Raw genomic sequence first — 12,500 nt, 5'->3', positions numbered from 1 at the left:
CAAGATATTAATTACTAAAAATTGCCGAATATTGGTCTTCAATAATTTTTTTCTCAAATACTATCAATTTCACAAAAAAATTGCAACAGACCAAAATTATTTATTTTCTTCTCATAAAACTCTAAGAATTTTTTCAGAATTTTTTATTAACTTTTTAGTACTGCATTTTTTTATTTTTACCATCATGAGAAAATACGGTATTAAAAAATTCTGAAAAAATTCTCAGTACTTTATGAGAAGAAAATAAACAATTTTTGTCTCTTGCAGTTTTTTTGTAAAATTGATAGTATTTGAGAAAAAAATTATTGAAGACCAATATTCGGCAATTTTTAGTAATTAATATCTTGTTAACTATTGCGAAAATTACAAAATAGTAGAGGACTTTTCGACTCAGTTTAGTCCGCTCTATCTGCCCACGAGCGTTGTCAGGTGAATTATGGGACACCCTTATACTCTTGACGTGTTATATATAAAGCGTGTTCTTAAGTAATAAATTTGAAAGTGGGCCTTATTTAGTGCTGGGCCTTATTCGTATCAGCTTACATTAATTATTTATCTAACCTTTTTTTCGTATACAAAATTGTATAAATTATAAAATTTGTTTATTACGCTCATACAAATGATAAGCTTGGAGTTAAATCATCATTCTTTTAAGGTACAATTTCATGCAGCAAAGCTTCGCTGGCGAAGATTCCCCACTCCGTCGATTTATGCGAAAATGCGTAGCAAGCGAAGCTTCACTCAAAGTTCGACACTGTCCAAAAATGAGCGAAGCGACGCTAACTCTGGCTATGGTCCATTTGATTGGCCAAATAATTCGAAGCATCTTTTGATTGGTCAATTTTTTGGATTGTCTTTTCAACGCTCCTTTATTCGCGGTGGAGTCCGACTGAAGTCACATTTTGACTTCCGGCCGAAGCCGAATACGAATATTCGATTGTCATTCAATTTTGGCCGAAAACGAAACCGAAACTTAGATAAGTCTTACTAAAACAAAGAGACAGAGAAAAAGCTAACAGAGTCACATTTTTCTCGGACGGAGTTAAAATCGACATTTTTTAATTAATTTTACAGAGACCGTATGATTTTCAGAAATCATGACTTTATATACTCCATAAAAAATAAGATTTTATTAAAATATTTAACTATAATAATATAATATAATAATATTGCAGCCTCAACTTTTAAAGAAATTAAATCACATTTATTATTAGTATCACATCAAAGATGGAAAAAAATTTTTTAAACAAAAGTTATACGGTTTCAAGAGTACTTCAATGTTGTGAAGAAAAAAAATTTTTTTAATTTTTTTGTGTTTACAATTGTTAAAAAAATTAAAATTTTTTTTCTTCACGACATTGAAGTACTCTTGAAACCGTACAACTTTTGTTTAAAAAATTTTTTTCCATCTTTATACTTCCGACGGTATTCAGCTCGAAATAAAAATACCGTTTTTTTTCAAAGGGGTGTTTCATCCTTTAAACATGAGCTAGCGCACGTATAAAAAAATACGTGTCTCTTAGATTTTCGTGTTTAACAATATATTTTATGGAGAATCAAATCGGTTCCGGACAGTTGTGAAACTTCCCTGTAAGTAGTTGTCGTTACTCGTTATCGAATCGAAAAAATTACCGTTACTATAATTACTGACTCTTAAAAATAACTCGTTATCCCCCGTTACCGTTACCATATTTAAAAGTAACGATTCGTTACTTTTTCCGTTACTTTTTTAATGCTGAAAGAAGGTCAGTCTAAAAAATTTTGCAATATTTTTGTTTATATATTAATAAAAGCAATAAACAATAATAAGATTAAATTGTTATGTGACAACACAACTAAGGAGGAAAATACTCTTTCGTTCGAACTAGAGCTTTATATACAGGGTGTCCGGAAAATCGAGGTCAATACTTTGGAAAGTAATTCGAGACCCAAAAAGCAGAAAGAAAACGCTGTATAAACGTAGGTCCGGAAATAAGTCGTTTCCAAGTTATAATCACTTTTATGTTAAAAAAAATTATAACTCGAAATCGACTTGTTTCAGGACCTATGTTTATGTAGCTTTTCTTCCTTCTTTTTGGATCCCGAATCACTTTCCGAAGTATTGACCTCAATTTTCCGGACATCCTGTATAATAATATTCTAGAGTGAATTTATACATATGCTGCAATGTATCTCTTTCTTAGCTGTTGGTGCTACAGCTGTATATCCTATCGACTTGGTGAAGACCAGAATGCAGAATCAGAGGACTGGATCATTTATAGGCGAACTGATGTACAGAAATAGCTTTGATTGTTGTAAAAAGGTTGGAATCGAAAAGTCTCGCCGTTTAACACTTTCTGCATTGTTAATCATAAAGCTGGTGTTTTGTGTTTGACAGGTGATTCGGCATGAAGGCTTTTTTGGTCTTTATCGAGGCTTGATGCCTCAATTAATGGGTGTAGCTCCGGAAAAGGCTATTAAACTCACAGTTAACGATTTTGTCAGAGATAAGTTTATGGACAAAAATGGAAATTTACCGCTATACGGAGAAATTGTATCTGGCGCCTGTGTGAGTACTTGATATTTTCATATTTTTATTACTTTAAAATTTTTAATTAAACTTGATTATATATGAATTTTAGAACAAAATACAAAATAGATTGAATGTGTAGATCAGAATATAAAATCCAAGGAACATACAATTATTTTTTTTCCCCCCCGATAAAATGAGATTACACAGTGATTTGGATGATTGCATTTATTCTAATCGTACACTTCGCTAATTGGAGAAAGCAAATAAGGAACATAAACCATAATAAGTTCAAATTTTTTTATAGGCTGGAGGATCACAAGTCATATTCACCAATCCTCTGGAGATAGTAAAAATTCGGCTACAAGTAGCTGGCGAGATTGCAGGAGGATCAAAAGTTAGAGCATGGACCGTCGTGAAGGAATTAGGTCTTTTTGGATTGTACAAAGTAAGTAATGATAATAATTTTAACGCCAACTCATCGTATTTCCCATCACTCACAAGCTAAGGTAATAACAATTACAATTTTCTTATAGGGTGCTAGAGCTTGCTTTTTGCGAGATGTGCCATTTAGCGCAATTTACTTTCCTATGTATGCTCACACAAAAGCGCGATTGGCCGACGAAGGGGGCTACAATACGCCATTGTCGCTTCTTGTTTCCGGTGCTATTGCCGGTGTACCTGCAGCAGCACTGGTAACTCCTGCGGATGTGATAAAAACAAGATTACAGGTGCATTTCTCACTTTAATTACCAATAAAAAAGTCTAAAAATTACGATTAATTAAGGAAGGAAACTAGGCCTTCTTTTCTTTCTTGTAGTGTGTTCACATATACCGTTTTAGAAATTCTTTTTTTTTTTTTTGTTTAATATCTATTAATTACGATTATTTTGTAATTTTATTGTCATACGTGTTTTAGGTTGTAGCTAGAGAAGGTCAAACTACGTACAACGGATTACTGGATTGCGCAAGAAAAATATTCAAAGAAGAAGGTGCCAGGGCATTCTGGAAAGGCGCGACAGGTATATTATTTTACTATACATATATCTGATACAAATAAAGCTCTTGAGACAATTAATATTTCCTGCATACACATTGGCAAGATTTTCAAAAATTTGCAACTCTAATATATCATACCTCATATATCGATAAGATGATCAGTGAGATGTTGCGAAAGAAATAAATATAAACTACAAGAATAATACTTCTAAAGAATAATTTTCTTCTTTTTATATATTAAGTGCAGGATATCTTTCTTTTAAAGTTCCTGCTTTAAGATAAATACGATTATCTTAAAACAAATAATTGAATCGATTATAATCTATTTCTAGTAAGGAGTAAAAATGAAACAAGATTGTCATGGTTCTTTCATTACAATTTTAAAAGTATCATTAGTAATATATTTTACTTTGGTCGATTGCATGCGCGGGGAATCAACCCTGCTGCATCTTTCAACCTTATTTCCTCCCCCATATGACTCGACGATTTATTTATCAGTAAGTACTTGTTCTTTTCATCTTCCCTTATAATTTACGTCTTTTTTCCAATTTGCAATAAACATACTCATTCTTTGTATTCAGAATGTTTATCAAATCTAACGACATTTTATATAATATATGCATATTTTCGGCTACAATTTTGAAAGTGCGGGTTAATAAAGCGTATATATTATTTAAAGCGTATTAGTAGTTTTTAAAATACATATATAATATTACAGTATATTACGAGTATAGTGTAAAATTTTTATATCTTCATCGAAAGTAGTAATATACTGTCTTGTTATAATGATATTAATATTTTTCTCTTCCTCAAAAAAAGGAAATATAAATTTTTTTTATGGTTTTACATCACTATATCAAGGGAAAAAATGACAAATAATTGCCAAAATATTCACATAACGAGTTAATTGAATAAATGATATAACACAATATTTCATGATGAATTATACGATAATATACTATAAACCATAATTGTATTACATACATATGCAGATACATTTCATCTACAGTTGTATTAATAATATAATAATATAACTATTGCGTTATCACAATCCTTTGCATCAAGCATGCAAAGCATTCAATTTATTTATTCAATTGAAACATATTAATACAGGTACATTTATTTAAAAAACGACAATTGTCAATCTTGTTTCTCAGATCTTATTAAGGTGGTTCTTTAGTAAAATGCCGAAAATAATAATAATAACTTTATTGATGTGCAGTACAAAACCATTGCAGAACAATGAGACAAAAGACACTAATTAGCAAAGTATCATCAAAAGGCGAGGTATCAACATAGTGCTACCTAAAAATCTAGTCCCAGAACATAGCTTAGAAGAGAATAAGAACTAAAAACGCATGTTAAACAAAAAATTACAATGAGATGAAGAGTTATAAGTAAGAGTATAGCAAAGAAGTAAGATGAGCTCAGAATTACATTCGGAAATGAAATATGTAAAGCAATAAATGTAATAGATAAATGTAATAGATAATAATAAACGCGCGAAATATTCACAGCTCATTGATACAATTAAAGTAGGAGAAACAGATTTACACAGAGATTTACACGAGGCTTTTAAACATTTTTATCAATTTGCAGCAGACACAATGTGCCGAGAGACAGCAGACTTAAATATGGGAAAGGAAGTAGCAGAACAAATATTGAGGGGTAGAGAGGTGAAATGTTTTATAGCAATATAAGAGAACGCAGCTTGGAACTTGGAGGTACGATGTAGAGGATAGGAGAGTAAGGTTTGGGAGCGTGTAACAGAGGTTGTATGAAAGTCTTCAGTGAAATGAAGACAGTCACGAAGATAGGATGGATTGTTTGAATGTAGGACATTGAAGACTATACAACAGAGATGCAGAGTGAATTGTTGATAGATATTCAACCAGCCAGAGAATTGAAAAAGCAGAATTATATGATCAGACCTTCGCACACCACAGACAAAACGCAGACAAGAATTTTGAATGCGCTGTATTCTGTAAAGTCAGGAATGTAGACCGTGTCAGCGTAATCAAATAAGGAGAGGATAAGTAGTTGAGTTTTTGAGAAATGGAAAGAACATGACACAGTGGATATAGCTTATGGAGACGAGCATATGTAGCCCTGCATTTTACGGTAACGTGATGATCAAAGGACCAGGAGGGATCAATATGTAGACTAAGGACGCGCATCGATGGAGGAGATGCGATAGGCATGGAGTTAAGGTGAATATTCAGAGCAGACGTACGAGACAAGAAGGATGGGGAGCCAACAATCATGTAAAAAGATTTGAAAGGGTTTAGGTGAAGACCATTTGAGACAGACCAATCAGATATAGATTGAAGGTCGCTGACAAGGGATGATATAGTAAATGCCTCATTATGTTTAAAAGAATTTACGAGAAGCATATCATCAGCATACATATAAAGACGAGATGTTAATGGTAGCGATGCTGCATTCGCTGTAAAAAGAATAAAAAGGAGCGGTGCAAGAATAGAGCCCTGAGGAACACCAGAGGACACCCGATGTGGAAAGGAGAACATAGGAATGACTCACCAGGGTCCATCCAAAATTACAAATGTCTGCATAATTTGGATAAAATATTAAAACTACATGTATATCTTAATAAAATAATATGGAACATATGATAATAAATCAAGAGCTGCATCTTCATTGAACGAAAACAAAATGAGATTATGTTTACTTTTCGAGGTTTATATGCAAGTTTATGCACGTAAATATCTTTCCAGAACGTTGACCTATTACTTTTTTGTTACCATTAAAATTATAATTTTTTTTAAACTACTGTAATCTCGGTTTTTTTTTTTTTTTTTTTTTTTTTTGGAGAAAAGATTATGGTAAGATTTGTGTGTAGTTAGTCAAAGAAGTGTCTGCAAGCCTTATTTGTCACCAAGTTATATGTAAAAAGTTACATATTCAACATTTTTTTTCTCTCATTTCATCGTTAACCTACCGTAGCATTTTGCACACGTCAATTTCGGTACTTCAACTTTATTATATAAAAAAATTAGACATTTCTATGGTAACTCGATTTACTAAAGAATCACTTTAATTAATAAAAGTATGTGAAATATAATATTACGTATAAATATAATTTTACATGTAATTTTTTAAGCTTCATTTCGCATTAAGTTTTCTGAATTTATTGATCTTCATTAATTAACAGTTTTTTCAACTTTATTGACCAGCATTTTCTCAATTGTGGTTAATATTTACAGATTTATTTACGCAAAATTAACCGCACTATAAATAAAAATATCTTATTTGATATAATCCCATTTGATATAATCCTGTTTGATATAAAATGGACAAAAAGTAAAACTGTGTACAATATTATTACTATTTATAACTACACATCAGTTTTTGAAATATCTGTTCTATGTATATTCTATACATATTCGTTCTAAAAAATATGTCTGTTCTATGTATATTCTATACATATTTGTTCTAAAAAATATCTGTTCCATGTATATTCTATACATATTCGTTCTGAAAAAAATATAGTCATATCAACAAGCTTGCATCAAAACATTTCAAATCTTTATTTGGACAAAGAATATAGACTCTGCACGTTCAAAATTATGTATAATATATATATGTAATATCATACACTTTTCTATTCTTACAGCTCGAGTGTTCAGATCATCACCTCAATTTGGTGTTACTCTCTTCACGTATGAATTGCTGCAAAGATTGTTTGTTGTTGATTTTGGAGGATCGTAAGTATAATATATATGACTCAAGAAATATATGTAAATGAATTAAATAAGACTTAAATATCAACTATTATAATTATTACAACTAACAATTAATATTAGTAAGTGTAGGGTGGCTATAATTAAATTAATTAAATTGATTAGTACACATTTATTCGAATTTTATATATTGATAATTATTGGCCTTAACGTATTGAGAACAGTATCGATAATATATGTATATAATGTTAATAAAATCGCACTCGTTCCGCGTACTGCGCGTTCACTTGGCACGAGACACTACCGTGTCTCTTAATATTGTGTGTATGAAATTCGTTATTTTTGAGCGATTGTCCAAATTTTGTTAATTATGTGATTGAATAACTATAATTAAAATACTAAAGTATTGTTATATAACCGATATACAGCATAGTTTAGTTTGACAAATATACAGGGTGTTTTAAAATTCGCGCCCACGAAGTACTACAAGACGTGATACTTTATTACCTTTTTAAAAAGAAGGTAAAAAAGAGGCGCCAAGTGTGCGTGCTCCTTGAAGAAAAAATGATTTCCTATTCCAAACTAACCTATTTTCTAAACTATATATGAAAGTATATAATAATAATTTTGTTTCAAAAATATGTGAAATCTTTAAATTGCGCCAATTATAAACAGAAAATACATTTCATTGAAACACAAATGTTATATAACTACTTTTAAACAAAATACATGAAAATAAGAGCATCTAATTAAAATTAAAAATTTTAATATAAAAAACTTGGCGCCGCTAGCAAACTTGGCTTGGTCTAGCCGGCGCCAAGTTTTTTTATATTAAAATTGTTCCGTAAGAAATTCCGTAAAATGTTTCCAAAATTATTTGATCCATGAATATCTCAATTCTGAAATTATTGCTTAGTGTTTAAATTTAAAAAAAGTCAACTTATAGTGTGGCGGTGCTAGCTCGCGTACAAGAGTAAAGTACAGCAAAGCAATTAATTGCTGGGCCAATTTTGGTCTTAAAATGTTTCTAGAATTATTTGATCCAAGATTATTTCGATTCTGAATTTATTGCTCGTTGTTCAAGTTAAAATTCTCACCAGAAATATCGTAGTGCTAGCGCACGTATAGTAACCGATATTGGTATAAGTATAATTATTCAAAATCCTCGAAGTTTCTTTGCAATATCTTAGATATTGCATATAGAGCAAAAAAGTAGCAAAAAATTTTGGTATATGTATTTTTTTTACAGTACTCTGTATATGTTTTACGGAAGTGGGATGCTAGCGTAACGTAAAGTCAGCATCCCCACTTTTGAAATTAATTTCCTGCGAATGGAAAGAAACACAAAATTCGGGACTAGAGCAATAAATTAGCACTAAATTAGCACTTAATTATGACATACGGGTGAATTTTTTTTGTGGTGAGGGGTGCCAGCTTCACGTGTTGAATGTATTCTTTTAAATATTGCACAATTGCGTATGGTAGTTAAATAGCATCACTTTTAAAAATTGTGATAAATTTCTTTATCGATACAATTGTTACTCAGATTTTAGGTAATTATGTAACGATAGAATTCTATAGGCTCTAATGAATTAAATCTTTTATCTCGTCTAAGATTTCATTTAAAAAATTTTGTCAAAGTCATTAAAATCCTATTAAAAAATAGATATCCTCTTAACTTAATTTTTTCCACCATCAGGACAAGACTTCAAAAAAATTGTACACAATTAAATAATAGGGCCATTGATTCACAGAAATCTAAAAATATTCGGAACAAAGACCAAGAAAAACGACGATATTTTACTATTCCCTTTTTGACTAATATATCTGAGAAAATAAAAAACTTCTTTAAGAATGACCCGACGATACAAATAGCATACACAGGTGTCAATAAGCTGAGTAAGTTTATCAAAGTACTCAAAGATAAACTACCAATTATGTCACACATGAACGTGGTCTATAAAATTGATTGCAAGGATTGTGATGCATCTTACGTAGGTCAAACCAACAGAATGTTAAAGACAAGAATTAAGGAACATAGGAACCATATCAATTGGAAAACATCACAACACTCGGTAATTACAGCACATAGACTGGAATACGCACATGATTTCGATTGGAGAATATAAAAATTTTAGACAAAGAAAGTTATTTAAACAAACGACTAACATCAGAAATGATTTACATACACAAACAGAGAAATAGCCTGAACGTACAAAGTGACACAGAATTCTTGAATCCTTTATACGCTACTTTAATTTCTAAAAATTTATGCTTCCCCTTCTACAGTTTTATTGAAGGTCTGGTTATGTTATTGTGTCACAAATGTTCTCATTAGATTCATGACAAGCGCGTTGTCAACATCGCATAATATGCCAATACTCAAACAGCCATGTAAATTTTAATTAATTTATCTTCAATTTTATTTTTAATCTTATTTATTAAATTTTATACTATGGACTCAATTTGTTATTTAGTAAACTTGGTAATTTTTTTTTAATGGACATTGACATATGAATGCGAATTGACTTATTCAGATACGCATTGACTTATTCACAGTTCAAATTACGACGAACGAATATTTATTGTAAGGTCAACACAATCTAATATTCAATTTTGTATTTAACTGTAATTCTTGTATATATTTTAGTCTTATCATTAATGTATTTATTGAAAAGAATCCAAGGATCGAAACGTTTATTTCAATTATTATATACAATAAAACTCAATTGCAATAACCTCCAGCATTGGCTCTCAAAGACTTTTTATTCTTTATTGATTTATAATAGTAATTATGTAAGTATTATAACATTTCGAAAATTAATCATTTTGAACAAGTCTTTTAAGAGATCAAGAGAGAATTAGCTCTTAAAACCGTAACTCGAATGTTTTACTTTTATTTTACTTAAAATTTTTAATCATTGTTCCAAAATAAATAAATTTTTGGGCATTTAAGGGTTACGTACTCATTTAGTGAACTATTATTTAAGGTCAGTGATACTATTTAACTACCTTACGCAATTGTGGATTTAAAAGAATAGAACGTTCAACAAAGCTCACCAAACATATTGTTATTTACATTTGTTTTTACTTTCAGATAGATCTACGAAATTAGACAATTCTTTTATTTATTTATTATTACGTAAAAAATGAAAGCAATATTTATTCTGCTACCTTTTTTATTTTTTAAACGATACGATACGGAAGAAAATCATGGTCCAATATTCATAGTCGATTCTTATAATTTAAGGCTGTCTTAAGTACAGACTTAAACAGTCTAACAAAGCCGTATTAGTATCTTAAAATATTACTTATGAATATTAGCCAAGGATTAGGATTAAAAATGAACGTGCGCCGGCCCTGAGCACCACATAGAGATTAGAGCGCTTACTCGTTAACTTCAACCTGCTCTCCTGCAAAAAATTGCTTGTCAGATGCAATTTTACAAAAGGGAAAAGTTGTTTCTTTTAGCATAAAGTAGTCACGTTTTGTATTTCGCGAGAGCGAATTTTGAAACACCTTGTATATGATAATTCTTATCTCGTGTTACCAGAAACGAATCCGAATTAAATTCGAACAGTTATGATTTCTAATTCAGTCGTTACGAGTATATTGGACTATGCAAATTGTTAGTTGCCTGTCAAACCAACAAGATTCGTACAAAAATCGCAGTAGAGCGACATCAACTTTTTTCGATTAAACTCATATATTTCGCTAAAAGAATTCCTACACTTAATACTGACGGATTCTGCTCAATTTCTGCCGCTAATTTGCTATTGCATTTTGTTATCAATTATGTTATATATGTATTTGTCAATTTTCTAAAAACAACATTACATATATAAATACTGTATTAAATCTATTACTTTTTTCCAACGAAATTGTGTAATGAACACTTTATATAGAATGTATTGTCGACAGACTCAGCTATCAAATAATACGCATATAAGTATTGATATAAATATACATTTATGTCAACAACTTTTAGACTATTGATAAATAAATATAATTTAATTTGCGTAGTACATAAATTTACACATAACTTTAATTTGTGTATTCTACATACACATATTTTCAACAGAAATAGATGCTATAATCAAGATTTGCAACTGTTTATTATTCTGTGAAAAATAAAATTATTTGAGAACAATATCTTTGATACATTCTATACATTATCGAGTACAGGCTGTGATACGCAAAGGTATATAAAATATGTTTCGACGTCTTTAGTGTAAAAAGAATTCATACGATTTTTTTATTTTTATCACAAAATTGCATTCACAAACCAATATGTCTCTGTCAGAAATTTTAAGCTCGATTAGAATTTATAATTCATAATTTATATTGAAATTTATGATAGAAATCAATGGTGTTACTAATTAATGCTGATATAAACTTTTCACATTGCAAAATCTTATGATAGAAATCAATAGTATGCCTAATTAGTGCTGATATAAACTTTTCAAATTGCAAAATCTATTTTGTATTAGATATTTTGTAATTAAATTAGTATAGTAATTAGATAGAATTTGATATCTATTTTGTATTAGATTATTTATAAGATATCTACGTTTTAATTGGTAAATATGTAACAATATTTGTTTTTTTTTTAGCCGACCTACTGGCTCGGAACAAAAGGTGCCTACTATGGGAGTTGCAGATGAAATTCGATCAACGAATCCAGATCATATAGGTGGCTACCAAGTAGCTCTGCCCATTTTTACTGGTATAGAAACCAAATTCGGTCTTTGCTTACCCAGATTTCAAGCTGTTACCGGAAAGTAACAGTATTATTAGCAAATGTGTAAGAAAGCAAGCTTGTAGCAATCCCTGCCATAAATAATCTACGATTACTACGCACCGATTGCTTTACTGACATTGAAGCGGATGTGTTGCGTATAAGCTTCTCAAACTACAAATTATATGAATCCACGTTTCATCTCAACAATCATCTTGGCCATTTTGGTATCATGCAGATCACGTAAAATCAACATAAGAAAGAACGGATCGTCGATTGATATTAACTCGATGCATACGACATATATACATGATCGTAAAGTGTAATTATGGATCGATTAAGGAAAAGTACAAAATCCATCGTTGCGGAAATGCCCAAGAACGTGATAGCTGAATCGATGCAGTCAATTGACACAGGAACAAAACTGATGGCATTGAAACTATTTATTTTGATACTATATAGATATGTTATATCAAATTGATGCCATCTGTATGTAATTATTTTACAATGCGAGAAAAAAAGTGAATGTGCGTGCGTGCGTGCGTGCGTGCGT

At 30.6% G+C, this 12,500-nt stretch overlaps 1 protein-coding gene across 8 annotated transcripts in view; it reads left to right on the top strand.

The window, feature by feature from the left end:
• Window positions 1-12,487, top strand: part of aralar1 (calcium-binding mitochondrial carrier protein Aralar1) — a 50,050-nt gene extending 37,563 nt beyond the window's left edge. For 7 of the 8 annotated variants that reach the window (XM_018461386.1, XM_018461389.1, XM_018461392.1 and 4 more), the window contains 7 exons: window positions 2,184-2,302; window positions 2,378-2,548; window positions 2,817-2,957; window positions 3,046-3,240; window positions 3,429-3,531; window positions 7,143-7,233; window positions 11,823-12,487. In XM_018461386.1, coding sequence (XP_018316888.1) covers window positions 2,184-2,302; window positions 2,378-2,548; window positions 2,817-2,957; window positions 3,046-3,240; window positions 3,429-3,531; window positions 7,143-7,233; window positions 11,823-11,994 — 992 coding nt within the window. In that variant the 3' untranslated portion in view covers window positions 11,995-12,487. Of the gene's footprint in view, window positions 1-2,183; window positions 2,303-2,377; window positions 2,549-2,816; window positions 2,958-3,045; window positions 3,241-3,428; window positions 3,532-5,107; window positions 6,221-7,142; window positions 7,234-11,822 lie in introns of those variants that run through there. The other variant, XM_018461393.1, reaches the window with a different exon arrangement.
• Window positions 12,488-12,500: the final 13 nt, after the last annotated feature.

This window comes from Mycetomoellerius zeteki, unplaced genomic scaffold, assembly GCF_001594055.1.
Source record: "Mycetomoellerius zeteki isolate Tzet28-1 unplaced genomic scaffold, Tzet1.0 scaffold121, whole genome shotgun sequence".
Classification (NCBI taxonomy): domain Eukaryota; kingdom Metazoa; phylum Arthropoda; class Insecta; order Hymenoptera; family Formicidae; genus Mycetomoellerius; species Mycetomoellerius zeteki.
The sequence above is the reverse complement of the archived record's forward strand: the minus strand, read 5'-3'. Positions and strand labels throughout refer to the sequence as shown.